This window comes from Acipenser ruthenus, chromosome 44 (genome assembly GCF_902713425.1).
Source record: "Acipenser ruthenus chromosome 44, fAciRut3.2 maternal haplotype, whole genome shotgun sequence".
NCBI classification, from domain to species: domain Eukaryota; kingdom Metazoa; phylum Chordata; class Actinopteri; order Acipenseriformes; family Acipenseridae; genus Acipenser; species Acipenser ruthenus.
In genome coordinates this window covers 112,822-138,213 of record NC_081232.1, presented here as the reverse complement: position 1 = coordinate 138,213, position 25,392 = coordinate 112,822, and the positions used below count along the sequence as shown (strand labels likewise).

The 25,392-nt window shown below is 42.1% G+C and overlaps 1 protein-coding gene and 8 non-coding genes across 9 annotated transcripts; 5 read left to right on the top strand and 4 right to left on the bottom strand.

The window, feature by feature from the left end:
• Positions 1-28: 28 nt before the first annotated feature.
• On the bottom strand, positions 29-102 carry trnat-agu (transfer RNA threonine (anticodon AGU)). Its single transcript has one exon. It is a non-coding gene; the product is annotated as a tRNA-Thr (tRNA).
• Positions 103-558: 456 nt separating this feature from the next.
• Positions 559-652, top strand: trnai-uau (transfer RNA isoleucine (anticodon UAU)). Its single transcript has 2 exons — positions 559-596; positions 617-652. It is a non-coding gene; the product is annotated as a tRNA-Ile (tRNA).
• Positions 653-4,091: 3,439 nt separating this feature from the next.
• trnat-agu (transfer RNA threonine (anticodon AGU)) lies at positions 4,092-4,165 on the bottom strand. The gene has a single exon. It is a non-coding gene; the product is annotated as a tRNA-Thr (tRNA).
• A 456-nt stretch (positions 4,166-4,621) lies between these two features.
• Positions 4,622-4,715, top strand: trnai-uau (transfer RNA isoleucine (anticodon UAU)). The gene is made up of 2 exons: positions 4,622-4,659; positions 4,680-4,715. It is a non-coding gene; the product is annotated as a tRNA-Ile (tRNA).
• Positions 4,716-8,175: 3,460 nt separating this feature from the next.
• Positions 8,176-8,249, bottom strand: trnat-agu (transfer RNA threonine (anticodon AGU)). The gene has a single exon. It is a non-coding gene; the product is annotated as a tRNA-Thr (tRNA).
• A 456-nt stretch (positions 8,250-8,705) lies between these two features.
• trnai-uau (transfer RNA isoleucine (anticodon UAU)) lies at positions 8,706-8,799 on the top strand. The gene is made up of 2 exons: positions 8,706-8,743; positions 8,764-8,799. It is a non-coding gene; the product is annotated as a tRNA-Ile (tRNA).
• A 3,354-nt stretch (positions 8,800-12,153) lies between these two features.
• Positions 12,154-12,227, bottom strand: trnat-agu (transfer RNA threonine (anticodon AGU)). The gene has a single exon. It is a non-coding gene; the product is annotated as a tRNA-Thr (tRNA).
• A 456-nt stretch (positions 12,228-12,683) lies between these two features.
• Positions 12,684-12,777, top strand: trnai-uau (transfer RNA isoleucine (anticodon UAU)). Its single transcript has 2 exons — positions 12,684-12,721; positions 12,742-12,777. It is a non-coding gene; the product is annotated as a tRNA-Ile (tRNA).
• A 3,424-nt stretch (positions 12,778-16,201) lies between these two features.
• On the top strand, positions 16,202-25,229 carry LOC117398975 (uncharacterized). The gene is made up of 7 exons (XM_059012415.1): positions 16,202-16,290; positions 19,357-19,572; positions 19,669-19,807; positions 21,210-21,352; positions 22,302-22,354; positions 22,870-23,312; positions 23,408-25,229. Exons 2-7 carry the CDS (start codon positions 19,361-19,363, stop codon positions 23,726-23,728), a joined length of 1,311 nt encoding a protein of 436 aa, XP_058868398.1. The 5' UTR covers positions 16,202-16,290; positions 19,357-19,360; the 3' UTR covers positions 23,729-25,229.
• Positions 25,230-25,392: the final 163 nt, after the last annotated feature.

Here is a 25,392-nt window from a genome sequence, read left to right as displayed (position 1 = left end):
TATTTTTTTTAATTTTCAAAACAAAACGAGGCCCCGCTGGGATTCGAACCCAGGATCTCCTGTTTACTAGACAGGCGCTTTAACCATCTAAGCCACGGCGCCAGGTAGGGACTGGTTTTTCCAATCGAGTACTAGTCAAACTGGCCGGGTATTTGACACCCGCAGACCGGGTTTATTAAGAATTAGGAGAAAATTAGATAATGAAACACATCTCATGTTTAACGTGTCCTGTTATCCAGCGGTGACCAATCACAGGCCATCCCACTTCCGCTCCAGGTTTAACAGGTAAAATAAAATAATGAACATGGTCTGGATGGAGGTTATAATTGCTTAACCCGTTTAGGAACGGTTGCGTGGAACTAAGACGTGACACAGTGACACAGTCCGGGCTAACCCTGCCCGAGATATATGATTGATTTGATTCCCTCGGCTGGGTCTGTACGCTGCCGCAGCGTTTGAGTGACCAGATGAGGTAACGAGAGAACGACGCCCGAGTGACGAAACAATGCTATGGAATGGCGAGGGGGCGATTCTCGGTTATTCTCGGAGATGCTCGCAGCTCCAGTGGCGCAATCGGTTAGCGCGCGGTACTTATACAGCAGTGCGATGCGGAGCGATGCCGAGGTTGTGAGTTCGAGCCTCACCTGGAGCACGTGTTTTACAGTATTTAAATATGTTTACCAGCCTATGGTTTCCCTTTACCATGCTTTCACTGTGCTTTATAATGCTTCCCTGTGCTTTACCATCCCGCTCTTTGCTTAAAATTACACTTGATAGCGACTCAAGTATCACAAGTCGGAAACTCATAATGTGGATGACCCGATCCAAGCTGTCACTACATTTTAAACCCAGTTTCGAGCACCTCATTAAAATAAGACAGTCCGTTTCGTTTTTTTTTTTTAATTATTTGTGTGACACAGGGGTGTAGCGCTGCGGGATCGACAGGAGCGTCCACTCCTCATTCCTTGAGCACCGCTTCCGGACTTACCGTGTACAACATTGAACTGTTCTGCTCCTATATAGATGTGTGTATAACCCATACAGATAAGCAAATAATGCAAGAGCCTTAAGACCCCCTTGAATGAAACAGTTTGAATATAGCGGTGCCTGGTCTAGAATAATGAGGTGTTATGCGTAAGATCATTATTATTATTATTATTATTATTATTATTATTATTATTATTATTATTATTATTATTATTATTAATAATAATAATAATAATAATTATAATAATAATAATAATAATAATAATAATGTCAAGATATAATACTTTTTTTCTTGAAGTTAATAAGTTGTATGAAGGTTGTGTATTATTATTATTATTATTATTATTTTTATTATTATTATTATAAAATAAATCACCCGATCATGCCTATCGGGTGAAAGACGATGATTTCAGCAAGCTAAAACACCACATGAGCACTTGTAATGTGACACTTTCTATATTGGCTTGCTAGCTTGCAATGGTCTGCTGGTCCGCGGCGGTGCGGCACTGGGCGCTGGTTTAACATGTTACAGGTGTTACACACTGAGCGCTGGTTTAACATGTTACAGGTGTTACACACTGAGCGCTGGTTTAACATGTTACAGGTGTTACATACTGAGCGCTGGTTTAACATGTTACAGGTGTTACACACTGAGCGCTGGTTTAACATGTTACAGGTGTTACACACTGAGCGCTGGTTTAACATGTTACAGGTGTTACACACTGAGCGCTGGTTTAACATGTTACAGGTGTTACACACTGAGCGCTGGTTTAACATGTTACAGGTGTTACACACTGAGCGCTGGTTTAACATGTTACAGGTGTTACACACTGAGCGCTGGTTTAACGTGTTACAGGTGTTACACACTGAGCGCTGGTTTAACATGTTACAGGTGTTACACACTGAGCGCTGGTTTAACGTGTTACAGGTGTTACACACTGAGCGCTGGTTTAACGTGTTACAGGTGTTACACACTGAGCGCTGGTTTAACGTGTTACAGGTGTTACACACTGAGAGCTGGTTTAACATGTTACAGGGGTTATACACCAGCGCCAGAAGGCACTGAGCGCTTTTCACCTCCAGCGACAGTGTGTCACTGACGCTGGCGTGCGTATCGGGTGCACCATCACGTAAAAATATCACCATCAATTGCATTTTTATTTATTTTTTGAATTGGGCCTAATACTTTATTTAACCCATTAAGTACCAAACAGCCTGCTTTTAAGTTACATTTAGACTTTTTGCAGTTAACAGAATTAGAATAATTTATCATAGCAATATAGTTATGAAAATATAAAGAGAAACAAAACATATCAATAAAACAAAGACAACATTTAAAATAATTAGATGCCAGTTGAAAATGCTCCAAAGTAGCCTGTCTTGAAATAAGGAGCAAAATAAGAACAACATAACTAATAATTTTTAATGCCTTATTAATGTGATCGCATCTCTTGATTTATATTTTTAAAGGGTCAACAAGTGAAGACACGACTTGTTTCATCAAACCCTTTGAAAGCCCTGTTTAATGACCCAAACCAGCTTTTAGAAATCACTTTGTGACCTGGTTCTTATTTGGTCCCTTTTGAAAATAATCGTTGTAATGGGTTCAACCATTTTTCTCTGTAAAAATAAGTCCAATTTTAACTGTACCATTACAGTAATCACAGTGAGATTGCATACAAACGTGTCTACAAACTGTGAACACAGAAAGAGTAAACATCCCCAAGGAAATATGAAAACTGAATACAAATTACAGAACAGCAGAACAAGCTGTGCTAAAGCAAAGCTAATTAGCAACCACTTTTTAAGTCGTAACCTACCTGAAAATAACACTAAACCGGTACTTTTTTTTTTTTTTTTTGTCTGCGCTGGCTTTCCAGTTTGTTTTCTGAAAGCTGTTGTTTGTTTTCCGTTCTGTTCAGCAGCCTCTGTAGCAGCCTTTTGTTTAATGTGCGATTCTGAAGCTATAGCGATCGATCGTATTTCCTTTAAGTCACATTTCAAGATTTGCAAAACATTTGCCTGTGTCCCACCTGCTACTGTACAGTAAAAGCCAGTACAGACACGCTGATAGACTGATTTAATCATCGTTGTCACGTGAACAGTAAACACGAAAGTTAACCGCTTTGGAATATATTTTTTTCAGCTGTATTTGTCTAAGGAGTTTTTCTTTTTTTTGCCTAAGTGCAATGCACACAAGGCGGCGAAGGGATAAACAAAAGGCAATCTACAGATTTAAAACACAGTAGTTTACTGCTCGGAACTTTCTGTCTGAATAAAAACCAGCACAATTTACAAACAGCGTCCCCAAATCACTGTCAGCCGTGATGCTAGAACAGATATGGAACTAAATGATTTCACGAAAAGGCTGAAACCTGTTCCGTTTCCACATCAAACAAGCTGAACGTGTCTGAGTGTGTCCGTCTCACGAAATTCCGCCTTAACTAACGGATGGGAAAATCCAGTTCAAATAAATGACCTGCTTTTGGGATATTAATTTGTTAAGTGTGCATTTGTACTGTGGGCTAGGTTTTGAGAGGCACACGTGTGTGTGTGTTTTTATTTTTGTAAATATTTTTTATAGAAACGTTTTCATACTAACTTTTGTTTTGATAACATTCATTTAAAAATTCAATTGATGCCTGTGATCAATGCGTTATGTGACTAATTTGAAGCTATTCATCTGTTTCAATAATAATTAAATCGAGTAATTAATCAAATTGATTAATCTTGTTACATGATTGATTTATTAATGTCCAGATATTGTTACTCCATTGATTACTGTCTTGTTCGTCATCTTAAAATAAAGTTAGAATATCTTCTGTTGTTTTGAGTGTTTAGTGGGTGAGTGTGGGTGGGTCGTGTGTAGCAGCGCCCACGCGAAACTGAACCACGCAGACATCCCATCCCAGGCCAATAGAAGCTGAAACATTATAGCTAATTATTTAAATAGTTTATAAATAAATATATATCATTTTAAAAAGGGAAGCTGTTGTGATAAATTAAATTGATTAAAAAAACAACGATATCAGGACGTTTCGGAATCTAAGTCCTTATTTGTATTAAAATGTAATCATATTTTTTTTAATTTTCAAAACAAAACGAGGCCCCGCTGGGATTCGAACCCAGGATCTCCTGTTTACTAGACAGGCGCTTTAACCATCTAAGCCACGGCGCCAGGTAGGGACTGGTTTTTCCAATCGAGTACGAGTCAAACTGGCCGGGTATTTGACACCCGCAGACCGGGTTTATTAAGAATTAGGAGAAAATTAGATAATGAAACACATCTCATGTTTAACGTGTCCTGTTATCCAGCGGTGACCAATCACAGGCCATCCCACTTCCGCTCCAGGTTTAACAGGTAAAATAAAATAATGAACATGGTCTGGATGGAGGTTATAATTGCTTAACCCGTTTAGGAACGGTTGCGTGGAACTAAGACGTGACACAGTGACACAGTCCGGGCTACCCCTGCCCGAGATATATGATTGATTTGATTCCCTCGGCTGGGTCTGTACGCTGCCGCAGCGTTTGAGTGACCAGATGAGGTAACGAGAGAACGACGCCCGAGTGACGAAACAATGCTATGGAATGGCGAGGGGGCGATTCTCGGTTATTCTCGGAGATGCTCGCAGCTCCAGTGGCGCAATCGGTTAGCGCGCGGTACTTATACAGCAGTGCGATGCGGAGCGATGCCGAGGTTGTGAGTTCGAGCCTCACCTGGAGCACTTCTTTTACAGTATTTAAATATGTTTTACCAGCCTATGGTTTCCCTTTACCATGCTTTCACTGTGCTTTATAATGCTTCCCTGTGCTTTACCATCCCGCTCTTTGCTTAAAATTACACTTGATAGCGACTCAAGTATCACAAGTCGGAAACTCACAATGTGGATGACCGGATCCAAGCTGTCACTACATTTTGAACACAGTTTCGAGCACCTCATTAAAATAAGACAGTCCGTTTCGGTTTTTTTTTTAATTATTTGTGTGACACAGGGGTGTAGCGCTGCGGGATCGACGGGAGCGTCCACTCCTCATTCCTTGAGCACCGCTTCCGGACTTACCGTGTACAACATTGAACTGTTCTGCTCCTATATAGATGTGTGTATAACCCATACAGATAAGCAAATAATGCAAGAGCCTTAAGACCCCCTTGAATGAAACAGTTTGAATATAGCGGTGCCTGGTCTAGAATAATGAGGTGTTATGCGTAAGATCATTATTATTATTATTATTATTATTATTATTATTATTATTATTATTATTATTATTATTAATAATAATAATAATTATAATAATAATAATAATAATAATAATGTCAAGATATAATACTTTTTTTCTTGAAGTTAATAAGTTGTATGAAGGTTGTGTATTATTATTATTATTATTATTATTTTTATTATTATTATTATAAAATAAATCACCCGATCATGCCTATCGGGTGAAAGACGATGATTTCAGCAAGCTAAAACACCACATGAGCACTTGTAATGTGACACTTTCTATATTGGCTTGCTAGCTTGCAATGGTCTGCTGGTCCGCGGCGGTGCGGCACTGGGCGCTGGTTTAACATGTTACAGGTGTTACACACTGAGCGCTGGTTTAACATGTTACAGGTGTTACACACTGAGCGCTGGTTTAACATGTTACAGGTGTTACACACTGAGCGCTGGTTTAACATGTTACAGGTGTTACACACTGAGCGCTGGTTTAACATGTTACAGGTGTTACACACTGAGCGCTGGTTTAACATGTTACAGGTGTTACACACTGAGCGCTGGTTTAACATGTTACAGGTGTTACACACTGAGCGCTGGTTTAACATGTTACAGGTGTTACACACTGAGCGCTGGTTTAACGTGTTACAGGTGTTACACACTGAGCGCTGGTTTAACATGTTACAGGTGTTACACACTGAGCGCTGGTTTAACGTGTTACAGGTGTTACACACTGAGCGCTGGTTTAACGTGTTACAGGTGTGACACACTGAGCGCTGGTTTAACGTGTTACAGGTGTTACACACTGAGCGCTGGTTTAACGTGTTACAGGTGTTACACACTGAGCGCTGGTTTAACGTGTTACAGGTGTTACACACTGAGAGCTGGTTTAACATGTTACAGGGGTTATACACCAGCGCCAGAAGGCACTGAGCGCTTTTCACCTCCAGCGACAGTGTGTCACTGACGCTGGCGTGCGTATCGGGTGCACCATCACGTAAAAATATCACCATCAATTGCATTTTTATTTATTTTTTGAATTGGGCCTAATACTTTATTTAACCCATTAAGTACCAAACAGCCTGCTTTTAAGTTACATTTAGACTTTTTGCAGTTAACAGAATTAGAATAATTTATCATAGCAATATAGTTATGAAAATATAAAGAGAAACAACACATATCAATAAAACAAAGACAACATTTAAAATAATTAGATGCCAGTTGAAAATGCTCCAAAGTAGCCTGTCTTGAAATAAGGAGCAAAATAAGAACAACATAACTAATAATTTTTAATGCCTTATTAATGTGATCGCATCTCTTGATTTATATTTTTAAAGGGTCAACAAGTGAAGACACGACTTGTTTCATCAAACCCTTTGAAAGCCCTGTTTAATGACCCAAACCAGCTTTTAGAAATCACTTTGTGACCTGGTTCTTATTTGGTCCCTTTTGAAAATAATCGTTGTAATGGGTTCAACCATTTTTCTCTGTAAAAATAAGTCCAATTTTAACTGTACCATTACAGTAATCACAGTGAGATTGCATACAAACGTGTCTACAAACTGTGAACACAGAAAGAGTAAACATCCCCAAGGAAATATGAAAACTGAATACAAATTACAGAACAGCAGAACAAGCTGTGCTAAAGCAAAGCTAATTAGCAACCACTTTTTAAGTCGTAACCTACCTGAAAATAACACTAAACCGGTACTTTTTTTTTTTTTTTTTGTCTGCGCTGGCTTTCCAGTTTGTTTTCTGAAAGCTGTTGTTTGTTTTCCGTTCTGTTCAGCAGCCTCTGTAGCAGCCTTTTGTTTAATGTGCGATTCTGAAGCTATAGCGATCGATCGTATTTCCTTTAAGTCACATTTCAAGATTTGCAAAACATTTGCCTGTGTCCCACCTGCTACTGTACAGTAAAAGCCAGTACAGACACGCTGATAGACTGATTTAATCATCGTTGTCACGTGAACAGTAAACACGAAAGTTAACCGCTTTGGAATATATTTTTTTCAGCTGTATTTGTCTAAGGAGTTTTTCTTTTTTTTGCCTAAGTGCAATGCACACAAGGCGGCGAAGGGATAAACAAAAGGCAATCTACAGATTTAAAACACAGTAGTTTACTGCTCGGAACTTTCTGTCTGAATAAAAACCAGCACAATTTACAAACAGCGTCCCCAAATCACTGTCAGCCGTGATGCTAGAACAGATATGGAACTAAATGATTTCACGAAAAGGCTGAAACCTGTTCCGTTTCCACATCAAACAAGCTGAACGTGTCTGAGTGTGTCCGTCTCACGAAATTCCGCCTTAACTAACGGATGGGAAAATCCAGTTCAAATAAATGACCTGCTTTTGGGATATTAATTTGTTAAGTGTGCATTTGTACTGTGGGCTAGGTTTTGAGAGGCACACGTGTGTGTGTGTTTTTATTTTTGTAAATATTTTTTATAGAAACGTTTTCATACTAACTTTTGTTTTGATAACATTCATTTAAAAATTCAATTGATGCCTGTGATCAATGCGTTATGTGACTAATTTGAAGCTATTCATCTGTTTCAATAATAATTAAATCGAGTAATTAATCAAATTGATTAATCTTGTTACATGATTGATTTATTAATGTCCAGATATTGTTACTCCATTGATTACTGTCTTGTTCGTCATCTTAAAATAAAGTTAGAATATCTTCTGTTGTTTTGAGTGTTTAGTGGGTGAGTGTGGGTGGGTCGTGTGTAGCAGCGCCCACGCGAAACTGAACCACGCAGACATCCCATCCCAGGCCAATAGAAGCTGAAACATTATAGCTAATTATTTAAATAGTTTATAAATAAATATATATCATTTTAAAAAGGGAAGCTGTTGTGATAAATTAAATTGATTAAAAAAACAACGATATCAGGACGTTTCGGAATCTAAGTCCTTATTTGTATTAAAATGTAATCATATTTTTTTTAATTTTCAAAACAAAACGAGGCCCCGCTGGGATTCGAACCCAGGATCTCCTGTTTACTAGACAGGCGCTTTAACCATCTAAGCCACGGCGCCAGGTAGGGACTGGTTTTTCCAATCGAGTACGAGTCAAACTGGCCGGGTATTTGACACCCGCAGACCGGGTTTATTAAGAATTAGGAGAAAATTAGATAATGAAACACATCTCATGTTTAACGTGTCCTGTTATCCAGCGGTGACCAATCACAGGCCATCCCACTTCCGCTCCAGGTTTAACAGGTAAAATAAAATAATGAACATGGTCTGGATGGAGGTTATAATTGCTTAACCCGTTTAGGAACGGTTGCGTGGAACTAAGACGTGACACAGTGACACAGTCCGGGCTACCCCTGCCCGAGATATATGATTGATTTGATTCCCTCGGCTGGGTCTGTACGCTGCCGCAGCGTTTGAGTGACCAGATGAGGTAACGAGAGAACGACGCCCGAGTGACGAAACAATGCTATGGAATGGCGAGGGGGCGATTCTCGGTTATTCTCGGAGATGCTCGCAGCTCCAGTGGCGCAATCGGTTAGCGCGCGGTACTTATACAGCAGTGCGATGCGGAGCGATGCCGAGGTTGTGAGTTCGAGCCTCACCTGGAGCACGTGTTTTACAGTATTTAAATATGTTTACCAGCCTATGGTTTCCCTTTACCATGCTTTCACTGTGCTTTATAATGCTTCCCTGTGCTTTACCATCCCGCTCTTTGCTTAAAATTACACTTGATAGCGACTCAAGTATCACAAGTCGGAAACTCATAATGTGGATGACCGGATCCAAGCTGTCACTACATTTTAAACCCAGTTTCGAGCACCTCATTAAAATAAGACAGTCCGTTTCGTTTTTTTTTTTAAATTATTTGTGTGACACAGGGGTGTAGCGCTGCGGGATCGACGGGAGCGTCCACTCCTCATTCCTTGAGCACCGCTTCCGGACTTACCGTGTACAACATTGAACTGTTCTGCTCCTATATAGATGTGTGTATAACCCATACAGATAAGCAAATAATGCAAGAGCCTTAAGACCCCCTTGAATGAAACAGTTTGAATATAGCGGTGCCTGGTCTAGAATAATGAGGTGTTATGCGTAAGATCATCATCATTATTATTATTATTATTATTATTATTATTGTTATTATTATTATTATTATTATTATTATTATTATTATTATTATTATTATTATTATTAATAATAATAATAATTATAATAATAATAATAATAATAATAATGTCAAGATATAATACTTTTTTTCTTGAAGTTAATAAGTTGTATGAAGGTTGTGTATTATTATTATTATTATTATTATTTTTATTATTATTATTATAAAATAAATCACCCGATCATGCCTATCGGGTGAAAGACGATGATTTCAGCAAGCTAAAACACCACATGAGCACTTGTAATGTGACACTTTCTATATTGGCTTGCTAGCTTGCAATGGTCTGCTGGTCCGCGGCGGTGCGGCACTGGGCGCTGGTTTAACATGTTACAGGTGTTACACACTGAGCGCTGGTTTAACATGTTACAGGTGTTACACACTGAGCGCTGGTTTAACATGTTACAGGTGTTACACACTGAGCGCTGGTTTAACATGTTACAGGTGTTACACACTGAGCGCTGGTTTAACATGTTACAGGTGTTACACACTGAGCGCTGGTTTAACATGTTACAGGTGTTACACACTGAGCGCTGGTTTAACATGTTACAGGTGTTACACACTGAGTGCTGGTTTAACATGTTACAGGTGTTACACACTGAGCGCTGGTTTAACGTGTTACAGGTGTTACACACTGAGCGCTGGTTTAACGTGTTACAGGTGTTACACACTGAGCGCTGGTTTAACGTGTTACAGGTGTTACACACTGAGAGCTGGTTTAACATGTTACAGGGGTTATACACCAGCGCCAGAAGGCACTGAGCGCTTTTCACCTCCAGCGACAGTGTGTCACTGACGCTGGCGTGCGTATCGGGTGCACCATCACGTAAAAATATCACCATCAATTGCATTTTTATTTATTTTTTGAATTGGGCCTAATACTTTATTTAACCCATTAAGTACCAAACAGCCTGCTTTTAAGTTACATTTAGACTTTTTGCAGTTAACAGAATTAGAATAATTTATCATAGCAATATAGTTATGAAAATATAAAGAGAAACAAAACATATCAATAAAACAAAGACAACATTTAAAATAATTAGATGCCAGTTGAAAATGCTCCAAAGTAGCCTGTCTTGAAATAAGGAGCAAAATAAGAACAACATAACTAATAATTTTTAATGCCTTATTAATGTGATCGCATCTCTTGATTTATATTTTTAAAGGGTCAACAAGTGAAGACACGACTTGTTTCATCAAACCCTTTGAAAGCCCTGTTTAATGACCCAAACCAGCTTTTAGAAATCACTTTGTGACCTGGTTCTTATTTCGTCCCTTTTGAAAATAATCGTTGTAATGGGTTCAACCATTTTTCTCTGTAAAAATAAGTCCAATTTTAACTGTACCATTACAGTAATCACAGTGAGATTGCATACAAACGTGTCTACAAACTGTGAACACAGAAAGAGTAAACATCCCCAAGGAAATATGAAAACTGAATACAAATTACAGAACAGCAGAACAAGCTGTGCTAAAGCAAAGCTAATTAGCAACCACTTTTTAAGTCGTAACCTACCTGAAAATAACACTAAACCGGTACTTTTTTTTTTTTTTTTGTCTGCGCTGGCTTTCCAGTTTGTTTTCTGAAAGCTGTTGTTTGTTTTCCGTTCTGTTCAGCAGCCTCTGTAGCAGCCTTTTGTTTAATGTGCGATTCTGAAGCTATAGCGATCGATCGTATTTCCTTTAAGTCACATTTCAAGATTTGCAAAACATTTGCCTGTGTCCCACCTGCTACTGTACAGTAAAAGCCAGTACAGACACGCTGATAGACTGATTTAATCATCGTTGTCACGTGAACAGTAAACACGAAAGTTAACCGCTTTGGAATATATTTTTTTCAGCTGTATTTGTCTAAGGAGTTTTTCTTTTTTTTGCCTAAGTGCAATGCACACAAGGCGGCGAAGGGATAAACAAAAGGCAATCTACAGATTTAAAACACAGTAGTTTACTGCTCGGAACTTTCTGTCTGAATAAAAACCAGCACAATTTACAAACAGCGTCCCCAAATCACTGTCAGCCGTGATGCTAGAACAGATATGATGGAACTAAATGATTTCACGAAAAGGCTGAAACCTGTTCCGTTTCCACATCAAACAAGCTGAACGTGTCTGAGTGTGTCCGTCTCACGAAATTCCGCCTTAACTAACGGATGGGAAAATCCAGTTCAAATAAATGACCTGCTTTTGGGATATTAATTTGTTAAGTGTGCATTTGTACTGTGGGCTAGGTTTTGAGAGGCACACGTGTGTGTGTGTTTTTATTTTTGTAAATATTTTTTATAGAAACGTTTTCATACTAACTTTTGTTTTGATAACATTCATTTAAAAATTCAATTGATGCCTGTGATCAATGCGTTATGTGACTAATTTGAAGCTATTCATCTGTTTCAATAATAATTAAATCGAGTAATTAATCAAATTGATTAATCTTGTTACATGATTGATTTATTAATGTCCAGATATTGTTACTCCATTGATTACTGTCTTGTTCGTCATCTTAAAATAAAGTTAGAATATCTTCTGTTGTTTTGAGTGTTTAGTGGGTGAGTGTGGGTGGGTCGTGTGTAGCAGCGCCCACGCGAAACTGAACCACGCAGACATCCCATCCCAGGCCAATAGAAGCTGAAACATTATAGCTAATTATTTAAATAGTTTATAAATAAATATATATCATTTTAAAAAGGGAAGCTGTTGTGATAAATTAAATTGATTAAAAAAACAACGATATCAGGACGTTTCGGAATCTAAGTCCTTATTTGTATTAAAATGTAATCATATTTTTTTTAATTTTCAAAACAAAACGAGGCCCCGCTGGGATTCGAACCCAGGATCTCCTGTTTACTAGACAGGCGCTTTAACCATCTAAGCCACGGCGCCAGGTAGGGACTGGTTTTTCCAATCGAGTACGAGTCAAACTGGCCGGGTATTTGACACCCGCAGACCGGGTTTATTAAGAATTAGGAGAAAATTAGATAATGAAACACATCTCATGTTTAACGTGTCCTGTTATCCAGCGGTGACCAATCACAGGCCATCCCACTTCCGCTCCAGGTTTAACAGGTAAAATAAAATAATGAACATGGTCTGGATGGAGGTTATAATTGCTTAACCCGTTTAGGAACGGTTGCGTGGAACTAAGACGTGACACAGTGACACAGTCCGGGCTACCCCTGCCCGAGATATATGATTGATTTGATTCCCTCGGCTGGGTCTGTACGCTGCCGCAGCGTTTGAGTGACCAGATGAGGTAACGAGAGAACGACGCCCGAGTGACGAAACAATGCTATGGAATGGCGAGGGGGCGATTCTCGGTTATTCTCGGAGATGCTCGCAGCTCCAGTGGCGCAATCGGTTAGCGCGCGGTACTTATACAGCAGTGCGATGCGGAGCGATGCCGAGGTTGTGAGTTCGAGCCTCACCTGGAGCACTTCTTTTACAGTATTTAAATATGTTTTACCAGCCTATGGTTTCCCTTTACCATGCTTTCACTGTGCTTTATAATGCTTCCCTGTGCTTTACCATCCCGCTCTTTGCTTAAAATTACACTTGATAGCGACTCAAGTATCACAAGTCGGAAACTCACAATGTGGATGACCGGATCCAAGCTGTCACTACATTTTGAACACAGTTTCGAGCACCTCATTAAAATAAGACAGTCCGTTTCGGTTTTTTTTTTAATTATTTGTGTGACACAGGGGTGTAGCGCTGCGGGATCGACGGGAGCGTCCACTCCTCATTCCTTGAGCACCGCTTCCGGACTTACCGTGTACAACATTGAACTGTTCTGCTCCTATATAGATGTGTGTATAACCCATACAGATAAGCAAATAATGCAAGAGCCTTAAGACCCCCTTGAATGAAACAGTTTGAATATAGCGGTGCCTGGTCTAGAATAATGAGGTGTTATGCATAAGATCATCATCATTATTATTATTATTATTATTATTATTATTGTTATTATTATTATTATTATTATTATTATTATTATTATTATTATTATTATTATTATTATTATTATTATTATTATTAATAATAATAATAATTATAATAATAATAATAATAATAATAATAATGTCAAGATATAATACTTTTTTTCTTGAAGTTAATAAGTTGTATGAAGGTTGTGTATTATTATTATTATTATTATTATTTTTATTATTATTATTATAAAATAAATCACCCGATCATGCCTATCGGGTGAAAGACGATGATTTCAGCAAGCTAAAACACCACATGAGCACTTGTAATGTGACACTTTCTATATTGGCTTGCTAGCTTGCAATGGTCTGCTGGTCCGCGGCGGTGCGGCACTGGGTGCTGGTTTAACATGTTACAGGTGTTACACACTGAGCGCTGGTTTAACATGTTACAGGTGTTACACACTGAGCGCTGGTTTAACATGTTACAGGTGTTACACACTGAGCGCTGGTTTAACATGTTACAGGTGTTACACACTGAGCGCTGGTTTAACATGTTACAGGTGTTACACACTGAGCGCTGGTTTAACATGTTACAGGGGTTACACACTGAGCGCTGGTTTAACGTGTTACAGGTGTGACACACTGAGCGCTGGTTTAACGTGTTACAGGTGTTACACACTGAGCGCTGGTTTAACGTGTTACAGGTGTTACACACTGAGCGCTGGTTTAACGTGTTACAGGTGTTACACACTGAGAGCTGGTTTAACATGTTACAGGGGTTATACACCAGCGCCAGAAGGCACTGAGCGCTTTTCACCTCCAGCGACAGTGTGTCACTGACGCTGGCGTGCGTATCGGGTGCACCATCACGTAAAAATATCACCATCAATTGCATTTTTATTTATTTTTTGAATTGGGCCTAATACTTTATTTAACCCATTAAGTACCAAACAGCCTGCTGTTAAGTTACATTTAGACTTTTTGCAGTTAACAGAATTAGAATAATTTATCATAGCAATATAGTCATGAAAATATAAAGAGAAACAAAACATATCAATAAAACAAAGACAACATTTAAAATAATTAGATGCCAGTTGAAAATGCTCCAAAGTAGCCTGTCTTGAAATAAGGAGCAAAATAAGAACAACATAACTAATAATTTTTAATGCCTTATTAATGTGATCGCATCTCTTGATTTATATTTTGAAAGGGTCAACAAGTGAAGACACGACTTGTTTCATCAAACCCTTTGAAAGCCCTGTTTAATGACCCAAACCAGCTTTTAGAAATCACTTTGTGACCTGGTTCTTATTTGGTCCCTTTTGAAAATAATCGTTGTAATGGGTTAAACCATTTTTCTCTGTAAAAATAAGTCCAATTTTAACTGTACCATTACAGTAATCACCGTGAGATTGCATACAAACGTGTCTACAAACTGTGAACACAGAAAGAGTAAACATCCCCAAGGAAATATGAAAACTGAATACAAATTACAGAACAGCAGAACAAGCTGTGCTAAAGCAAAGCTATGTGAACACACAGATCCTTGGATAACAGCACAAATAGATTCATTTTAAATGTGCATATTTTCTAGAATTCCTTAGTGATTTGCTTCTTCATCTACACCAGCCTTGGCCTTCAATTTGTGTCGAATCTCACTTATTTTGTTATTGATGGTGGCTCCTATTGGAATTTCTTGGAGTATTTGGAAATTTCTTCAGAGTAGTACCTGAACAAAACAGTTTTAAGAAACCTATTTTAGTGACTTGTACTTTTATGTAACTTTTATGTAAGCCAGTTCCAACAAGTTATATTGTCATTGTGATAAAAGCAATATCTCTTAAAATAATGCAAATGAGAGATGTAAGTTTAGTTTTATTTAAAATGCATTTCAAATATTATATTATCTATCACTGCAAAAACCAAACTGGCAATATCATTTATTTCAGAACATGAGTTTAATACCTGGCCTGCTGTTTATTGTTCTGAATCTGAGGACTGTGAATTTGATCTAAAAGAAGTGTTTGGCTTCGATGATCTCTGACTTAATTGTCAGCTGTAACAATATTTATTCCAATAGTTTATATATCCATGTCAATTGTTTTACAATTAAGAACTACTAATCTTTTTAACAAAACGTTTTTTTTTTCCAGTAGATTGTTGTAGGCATTTTTTTCATGACCTCAGGAAATTGACACACTGCACTGTATCAGACACAATGTACTCCAAACTTTCTGCAACCACTGGTTACTTTACTGACCTTCAACTATATATGGTCCCGTAGTTTCTGGTTTTCATTCGTAAGTTGTGTGTTTTCAGTTTCAACATTTTAAATTCTTTATGTAAGGGTTTCAGTTTCCAATGGCACTTCGCACGCACGCATGCACACACACATAGACACACACACGCACGCACGCACACACAGACACACACACAGACACACAATAAACTTGGTTCATGAATCTGTACTTGGAGTCTGTTGTTGAAGAATGCCGTCGCTTATTTTCAAATCAGTATAATTGCAGCGTTTTGCTACATTACAGACCTTCATTAATTATTTTCTTTACATTAAGTTTCCAGGGTATTTTGTTAATGGCACGTGTTCAACACACAAGTATTATTTTTTTTTTCGCTGTTCTTGTTCTGTAGCCCTGCATCATAATTTTTCACGTCTGTGATTCAGTGGTACAAACAGATTGATGCGTTACGAAGGCGTGAATGAGGAAGTTTTGTTTTAAATGAATCAAATCGTCATGAAGAACAAGTACGTGTGGGTACCGGTGGCAAGCCTGTCACGTACCAGTACTGGTACACGTACCACAGTTTGAAAACCACTGTCTACTGGCTCCGGCTACCCCTCCCCTCAACCCCACCCCCCGCCCCCCGTCTCCCGGACAATGATAATCGCCTGGTCGCCCCCCCCCCCCCCCCCCCCCCCCTTCTTTTGCCTCAACGCTGGACTCAGCAGGACTGTAAACTTGCAAAGTTGTCGACCGCCATCGTTTAAGGAAAAAGAAACGGTAATCATGTCTTCAGATATATACTATATATTTATAGCAATGATATGAAAAAGAAACGGTAATCATGTCTTCAGATATATACTATATATTTATAGCAATGATATGAAAAAGAAACGGTAATCATGTCTTCAGATATATACTATATATTTATAGCAATGATATGAAAAAGAAACGGTAATCATGTCTTCAGATATTTACTATATATTTATAGCAATGATATGAAAAAGAAACGGTAATCATGTCTTCAGATATATACTATATATTTATAGCAATGATATGAAAAAGAAACGGTAATCATGTCTTCAGATATTTACTATATATTTATAGCAATGATATGAAAAAGAAACGGTAATCATGTCTTCAGATATTTACTATATATTTATAGCAATGATATGAAAAAAAAACGGTAATCATGTCTTCAGATATTTACTATATATTTATAGCAATGATATGAAAAAGGACAAGTGATGTGTACGCTAGCTTTTCCACCCAGTTGATGAAGATTTGTAATCCGAAACGTCCTGATATCATTGTTTTTTTAAAACAACTTTTTTTGTGTACCTATGTGACCTATTTATTTTATTTACATATGACAGAACGATAGAATTATGAAAATTGAGGTTTGACTGCAACACACGATTAAGTGTCAGAATAATGTAATTAATAAAAATATGTATGTGTGTATACACACACACGCACACACACACACACACACACGCACACACACGCACACACACACACACACACACACGCACACACACACACACACACACGCGCACACACACGCACACACACACACGCGCACACACACGCACACACGCACACACACACACGCGCACACACGCACACACACACACATGCACACACACGCACACGCGCACACACGCACACACACACACGCACACACACACACGCGCACACACACACACGCGCACACATGCACACACACACACACGCGCACACACGCACACACACACACACACGCACACACGCGCACACACACACACGCGCACACACGCACACACACACACACGCACACACACGCACACGCGCACACACGCGCACACACACACACGCACACACACACACGCGCACACACACACGCGCACACACGCACACACACGCGCACACACGCACACACACACACGCGCACACACACGCACACACACACACACGCGCACACACACGCACACACGCGCACACACACACACGCGCACACACGCACACACACACACACGCACACACACACACACGCGCACACACGCACACACACACGCGCACACATACACACGCACACACACACACACGCGCACACACGCACACACACACACACACGCGCACACACACGCACACACACACACACGCGCACACACACGCACACACACACACACGCGCGCACACACGCACACACGCGCACACACACACACGCGCACACACGCACACACACACACATATATATATCCTTACCCCCAACAACAGAAAATAAATGTATATATCAAAAATACATATTACAAATAAATAAATAACTCATCAGTTCCTAAGAAAAGAACAGAGAGGATTGGCAAAGCATAGGGAAGCATTGTAAAGCACAGAGAGGTGTGGTAAAGCATAGGGAAGCATTGTAAAGCACAGAGAGGTCTGGTAAAGCATAGGGAAGCATTGTAAAGCACAGAGAGGTCTGGTAAAGCATAGGGAAGCATTGTAAAGCACAGATAGGTGTGGCAAAGCATAGGGAAGCATTGTAAAGCACAGAGAGGTCTGGTAAAGCATAGGGAAGCATTGTAAAGCACAGAGAGGTCTGGTAAAGCATAGGGAAGCATTGTAAAACACAGAGAGGTCTGGTAAAGCATAGGGAAGCATTGTAAAGCACAGAGAGGTCTGGTAAAGCATAGGGAAGCATTGTAAAGCACAGAGAGGTCTGGTAAAGCATAGGGAAGCATTGTAAAGCACAGAGAGGTGTGGCAAAGCATAGGGAAGCATTGTAAAGCACAGAGAGGTCAGGGAAAGCATAGGGAAGCATTGTAAAGCACAGAGAGGTCAGGGAAAGCATAGGGAAGCATTGTAAAGCACAGAGAGGTCTGGTAAAGCATAGGGAAGCATTGTAAAGCACAGATAGGTCTGGTAAAGCATAGGGAAGCATTGTAAAGCACAGAGAGGTCTGGTAAAGCATAGGGAAGCATTGTAAAGCACATAAAGGTCTGGCAAAGCATAGGGAAGCATTGTAAAGCACAGAGAGGTCTGGTAAAGCATAGGGAAGCATTGTAAAGCACAGAGAGGTCTGGTAAAGCATAGGGAAGCATTGTAAAGCACAGAGAGGTCTGGCAAAGCATAGGGGAGCATTGTAAAGCACAGAGGGGTCTGGTAAAGCATAGGGAAGCATTGTAAAGCACAGAGAGGTCAGGGAAAGCATAGGGAAGCATTGTAAAGCACAGTGACAGCATGGTAAAGCATAGGGAAGCATTGTAAAGCACAGAGAGGTCTGGTAAAGCATAGGGAAGCATTGTAAAGCACAGAGAGGTCTGGTAAAGCATAGGGAAGCATTGTAAAGCACAGAGAGGTCTGGTAAAGCATAGGGAAGCATTGTAAAGCACAGAGAGGTCTGGTAAAGCATATTGAAAAAACAGGGTAATCTAACCCTTATAAAAGTTTCCCATAGTTAAAGCAAAGTGTGATAAAGCCCAGTTAAAACATAGCAAGCTTAGTAAATGCATAGAATGAACAGGGAAATACATGGGAGTACTGCAGCATTTCTGTCCTAGAGTCTAACTAGAACCATATTTGGCTTGTGATGAGTAACTCCTTCAGTCTGCCTGTCTCTCTCTCTGTCTGTGTCCTTGTCTGTTTTGGCAGGTTCCCCTTTAAAATATCTCAAGGTTTCTAGCCTGGTTAAATAAATACATTTGAAATACCTTTCTCTCCCTGTTTCCCTCTCTCTGTCTTTCTCCCTGTCTCCCTCTCTCTGTCTCACTCTCTGTCTCTCTCCCTGTCTCCCTCTCCCTGTCTCCCTCTCTCTGTCTCCCACTCTGTCTCCCTCTCTGTCTCCCTCCCTCTGTCTCCTCCACTCAGGAGGATGCGTTCAGGGAAGTTGCACGTGGCGGTTATCGGTGCCGGGGCGGCAGGTCTGTGTGCCGCGAGACACATCCTGGCACGGGGAGGCTCCTTCTACCCCCCCACGGTGTTTGAGCAGAGCGAGCGGGTCGGGGGCACCTGGGTCTACGAGGAGCGAGTCGGCAAGGATCAGAGAGGCAGGACTGTGCACAGCAGCATGTACCGGGACCTGAGGTGAGAGAGAGAGGGGATGGGAGAGAGACACCTCTACACAGGTATGAGATACTCAGGTAGACACACACACACCTGTCCGCTGCACTCTGTTTCCAGAACCAACATCCCGAAGGAGGTGATGGCATTCCCGGATTTCCCGTTTGAGAAGCGGCTCCCCTCGTTCATGCATCACTCGGAGGTGCGGCGCTACCTGGAGCAGTACTGCCAGCACTACAGGCTGAGAGAACATATCCAGGTGAGGCTGCACTGAGAGAACACATCCAGGTGAGGCTGCACTGAGAACACATCCAGGTGAGGCTGCACTGAGAACACATCCAGGTGAGGCGGCACTGAGACAACACATCCAGGTGAGGCTGCACTGAGACAGCACATCCAGGTGAGGCTGCACTGAGAGAACATATCCAGGTGAGGCGGCACTGAGACAACACATCCAGGTGAGGCTGCACTGAGACAGCACATCCAGGTGAGGCTGCACTGAGAGAACACATCCAGGTGAGGCTGCACTGAGAACACATCCAGGTGAGGCTGCACTGAGAGAACACATCCAGGTGAGGCGGCACTGAGACAACACATCCAGGTGAGGCTGCACTGAGACAGCACATCCAGGTGAGGCTGCACTGAGAGAACACATCCAGGTGAGGCTGCACTGAGAGAACACATCCAGGTGAGGCTGCACTGAGAGAACACATCCAGGTGAGGCTGCACTGAGAACACATCCAGGTGAGGCTGCACTGAGAGAACACATCCAGGTGAGGCTGCACTGAGAGAACACATCCAGGTGAGGCGGCACTGAGACAACACATCCAGGTGAGGCTGCACTGAGACAGCACATCCAGGTGAGGCTGCACTGAGAGAACACATCCAGGTGAGGCGGCACTGAGACAACACATCCAGGTGAGGCTGCACTGAGACAGCACATCCAGGTGAGGCTGCACTGAGAGAACACATCCAGGTGAGGCTGCACTGAGAACACATCCAGGTGAGGCTGCACTGAGAGAACACATCCAGGTGAGGCGGCACTGAGACAACACATCCAGGTGAGGCTGCACTGAGACAGCACATCCAGGTGAGGCTGCACTGAGAGAACACATCCAGGTGAGGCTGCACTGAGAGAACACATCCAGGTGAGGCTGCACTGAGAGAACACATCCAGGTGAGGCTGCACTGAGAGAACACATCCAGGTGAGGCGGCACTGAGACAACACATCCAGGTGAGGCTGCACTGAGACAGCACATCCAGGTGAGGCTGCACTGAGAACACATCCAGGTGAGGCTGCACTGAGAACACATCCAGGTGAGGCTGCACTGAGAGAACACATCCAGGTGAGGCGGCACTGAGACAGCACATCCAGGTGAGGCTGCACTGAGAGAACACATCCAGGTGAGGCTGCACTGAGAGAACACATCCAGGTGAGGCTGCACTGAGAGAACACATCCAGGTGAGACTGGCCGGTCTGGCCAGCATGGGGCTATCAGAGAGACGAGCTTCTAGTGACCTGGCTGGATGAGGCAGAGTTTAACCGTCTCCCTCCTTCATCTCCCCTCCCCTTCCCTTATCTCACTCCTTCTCTACCTCTCCCTCTCTCCCTACTCTCACCCTCCTCCTCTCCCTCTCCCCTTATCCCCCTCCCCTGCAGTTTGGCACCTCTGTGGAGTCTGTGAAGCTGGTGGTCACAAAGAAGGGGTGGCGTGGACTGGAATGGGACGTGACCACCTCCGACATGATTGGTAAAAAGGAGACAACCACCGAGCAGTTTGATGCAGTGATGGTGTGTAACGGGTGAGTGTGTGTGTGTGTGTGTGTGTGTGTGTGTATCAGTGTGTGTGAGTGTGTGTATCAGTGTGTGTGAGTGTCAGTATCACAGTGTGTCTGAGTGTGTGTCAGTGTGTGTGTATCTGTGTGTATGTGTGTGTGTGTATCAGTGTGTGTGTGTGTCAGTATCACAGTGTGTCTGTGTGTGTGTCAGTGTGTGTGTGTATGTGTGTGTGTGTGTGTGAGTGTCAGTATCACAGTGTGTCTGTGTGTGTGTATGTGTGTGTGTGTGTGTGTGAGTGTCAGTATCAATGTGTGTGTGTGTATCAGTGTGTGTGAGTGTCAGTATCACAGTGTGTCTGTGTGTGTGTCAGTGTGTGTGTATCTGTGTGTGTGTGTGTGTGTGTATCAGTGTGTGTGTGTGTGTGTCAGTATCACAGTGTGTCTGTGTGTGTGTCAGTGTGTGTGTATCTGTGTGTGTGTGTATCAGTGTGTGTGTGTGAGTGTCAGTATCACAGTGTGTCTGTGTGTGTGTCAGTGTGTGTGTATCTGTGTGTGTGTGTGTATCAGTGTGTGTGTGTGTGAGTGTCAGTATCAGTGTGTCTGTGTGTGTCAGTGTGTGTGTATGTATCAGTGTGTGTGTCAGTATCACAGTGTGTGTGTGTGTGTGTCAGTGTGAGTGTCAGTATCACAGTGTGTCTGTGTGTGTGTCAGTGTGTGTGTATCTGTGTGTGTGTGTGTATCAGTGTGTGTGTGTGTGAGTGTCAGTATCAGTGTGTCTGTGTGTGTCAGTGTGTGTGTATGTATCAGTGTGTGTGTCAGTATCACAGTGTGTGTGTGTGTGTGTGTCAGTGTGTGTGTGTCAGTGTGTGTGTCAGTATCACAGTGTGTCTGTGTGTGTGTCAGTGTGTGTGTGTCAGTGTGTGTGTCAGTGTGTGTTTATCCTCGTTGACTCATTTCTCGTGCTTCTTTCCAGGCACTTCTCTGACCCTTATATCCCACCCATTCCTGGCCTGGAGAATTTCAAGGGTAAAGTAAAACCTGGCTTCAGTTTAGTCTTGTTTAAACATGTTGTTTCTCCCCAGCTTCCCTGGTTGTGCTGACATTGGAATAGCGAGCCTGGGTTTAATGAGAGTCAGCCCTTGTAAAACTTTACAACACTATTTTTGAAGTTTACTCCCCATGCTTTTCCCATGGTTATACCACAGTTTACCCTGGTTTGCCGTGTTTTTGTAATACTCTTTACCAGACCTCTCTGTGCTTTACAATGCTTCCCTATGCTTTACCACACCTCTCTGTGCTTTACAATGCTTCCCTATGCTTTACCAGACCTCTCTGTGCTTTACAATGCTTCCCTATGCTTTACCAGACCTCTCTGTGCTTTACAATGCTTCCCTATGCTTTACCAGACCTCTCTGTGCTTTACAATGCTTTACCATACTTCTCTGTGCTCTATCACGCTGTGCTGTGCTCTCAGTCTGGACCCCCTCCTCTCAGCCTTGTCGTGTGTGTGTGTGTGTGTGTGTGTGTCTCCCTCCCTGTAGGCACTCTGATGCACAGCCATGACTATCGCTGTCCGGAGCCCTTTGCTGGACAGAGTGTTCTGCTGCTGGGGGCCGGTCTCTCTGGGCTGGACATCGCCCAGGAGCTCTCCGCAGTGACCAGACCTGTGACCCTGAGCCACAGCCAGCCCCCCCTACGCAGCCCTCTGCCCCGGGGGATGCTGGAGGCCCCTGGGGTGCAGTGTGTGCTGGGGGACGGGGCCCTGGAGCTGGGGGATGGGAGCCTCGTCCGGCCGGACGTCTTCATACTCTGCACTGGATACAACTTCACCTTCCCTTTCCTGGAACCAGGGGAGCTGAGGCTACAGCTCGGGAGCCACACGGTGTCCCCCCTCTACAAGCACCTGCTGCACACAGCCTTCCCCTCCCTCTCCATCATGGGGCTCTGCAGGGACACCGTCCCCTTCCCCCACTTCCACTGTCAGGTGAGGGGGGGGGGTGATAGAGGGGGCGGAGCTTGTGGAGAGAGAGATATACATTCAGTGGCTTTATTGGCACTTTCTCGCTCTCTCTCATTCAGACCCAGTTTGCCCTCTCTGTGCTCGATGGCTCCTTCACGCTGCCCTCGCGTGAGGAGATGGACCAGGAGGTGGACACTGAGACCCGGAGGCTGCTGGACAGCAGTGTCCCACTGAGACACGTCCTGAGGCTGGACGCAGAGCAATGGGATTACAACAACCAGCTGGCCGCACTGGGGAACTTCCCAGCCCTGCCCCCCTACTGGAGGAGCCTCTACCAGGCGAACAAGGAGTTCAGAGCAACAGACCTGCTGAACTACAGGAGATACAACTACCAGGTGCTGAGCGACACGGACTGGAGCGTGGAGAGACACCCGCAGTGAGAGAGAGACCCTCACACTGAGAGAGGGGGAGACACCCGCACTGAGAGAAAGCGGAGAGACACACACACACACACAAACTGAGAGAGGGGAGAGACACACACGCTGAGAGAGAGGGGGAGACACCTGCACTGAGAAGTTGGCTTCTTATTTGCCAGCTTCTTATTCGCATCCTGCAAATGTGACATAAATTGAATAAGTAACTGGGGTATTTCAGGGGTTAAATCGCTCTGGGACACTTATTTCAACGTTGAGACTCACAGAGGGTGAATCCCTCTACGTCATCCATGCGTATTTATGCATTATTGGGTTTTGACTAATTGAATAATTGACAGCTTTGCACACCTGAATAGCACATGTCTCTGCAATGGCCATCCTATGGGTTTCTGTCTGTGTGGTTTTGTTTGTGCAGGAATGGGGACACATGTAGTGTTTGGAAAGGAGAGTAACAGAGGGAAGTGAAACGAGCCTGTACATGGACTTTCCTGACGATAAGTATTCGGCTGGCCTATGTGTGCCTGTTTAAACAATGAGCCAGAGTGAATTAAGAGTTTTAGCTTGTCGGTAGCTGATTGGAGCCTATGGTATGGAAAGTAGAGATATTTTTTCCCTCACTCTGAAGTTCCCTCCCCTGCACAGATAACGTGTCAAATGTTTTGCATTTTAATTTTATTTTTATTTTATTTATTTACAGTGTTTTGTTTTATCCTGTATTTTAAGCCTGGTTAAAGAACATCGTGAGATACTGTTTGATCTTGTCAATGCATGACGCGTACAAGCCGGGAGATCTTTCTGAATCGATCTTCTGCGGGGCGGCCCGTTTCACAATGTCCTGCGGTTGCGATAAGCTTGCTAGAAGGTTCGGAAGACGCGGAGGTCGGCGCTGAGTGCGTTTCATAATGCACTCCGGGCCATGCGTTCACTCTTTTGCGATGAGTGAAATCACTAACTCGGTAATCAATTGTAAGGCACAGTGACCGATTAGTTGCGGGTGATCACTGATGCAGGTGTTGTAAAATCCTTATTCGGGGGCGTGTTATAATCAAGCTGCGTCTAGCCTCCTTGTTTTAACGTGTGGGGCAGGTAATAACATGGGGTGGCTGCTGCACACAGCTTTGTTGTTGCTGTTGTGAACTGTAGCTGAGACAAATTGAGGAAAGTGATTTCTGTGTCCGTGATTTGGGGATCTGGAGGGTTTATTTTATCTAGTGAGAAGGAGACGCTTGTCGCTATATTTGTCACTTGAGTTTGGTCCATTTTATTTATTTCTATCACGTTTCTAACATTTATTGTAGACATTTATTATTATTATTATTATTATTATTATTATTATTATTATTATTATTATTATTATTATTATTCGCGTAATAATTGCTGCACGACATTGCCGCCAGTTTAAAGCAATGCAGTCTTCCCAATAATGTTATTATCATACTGAATAAATCTGGACTTTTGGTATATGATTGTATTTAATAAATAAACCGTGTTTGTTTTTACAACTTAACCTTGCCTCAGTTATGTTTTCACCCATATAATTTTGTGTTAAACGCCATTAAATAATAAAAAAGTTTTGTAATTATTTCAACCCTTAATCGCCCCCCCCCCAAAAAAACCCCAATGTTTTTGTATACTGTAGTTATACACCCCATTATATATATATATATATA

What these genes read in the sequence shown, in the direction of transcription:
- LOC117398975 (XM_059012415.1), top strand. Translation starts at nt 19,361, where the DNA reads ATGCGTTCAGGGAAGTTGCACGTGGCGGTTATCGGTGCCGGGGCGGCA. An exon ending in AGCATGTACCGGGACCTGAG is followed by an intron (nt 19,573 to 19,668) that starts GTGAGAGAGAGA and finishes CTCTGTTTCCAG; the next exon opens with AACCAACATCCCGAAGGAGG. An exon ending in GGCTGAGAGAACATATCCAG is followed by an intron (nt 19,808 to 21,209) that starts GTGAGGCTGCAC and finishes CCTCCCCTGCAG; the next exon opens with TTTGGCACCTCTGTGGAGTC.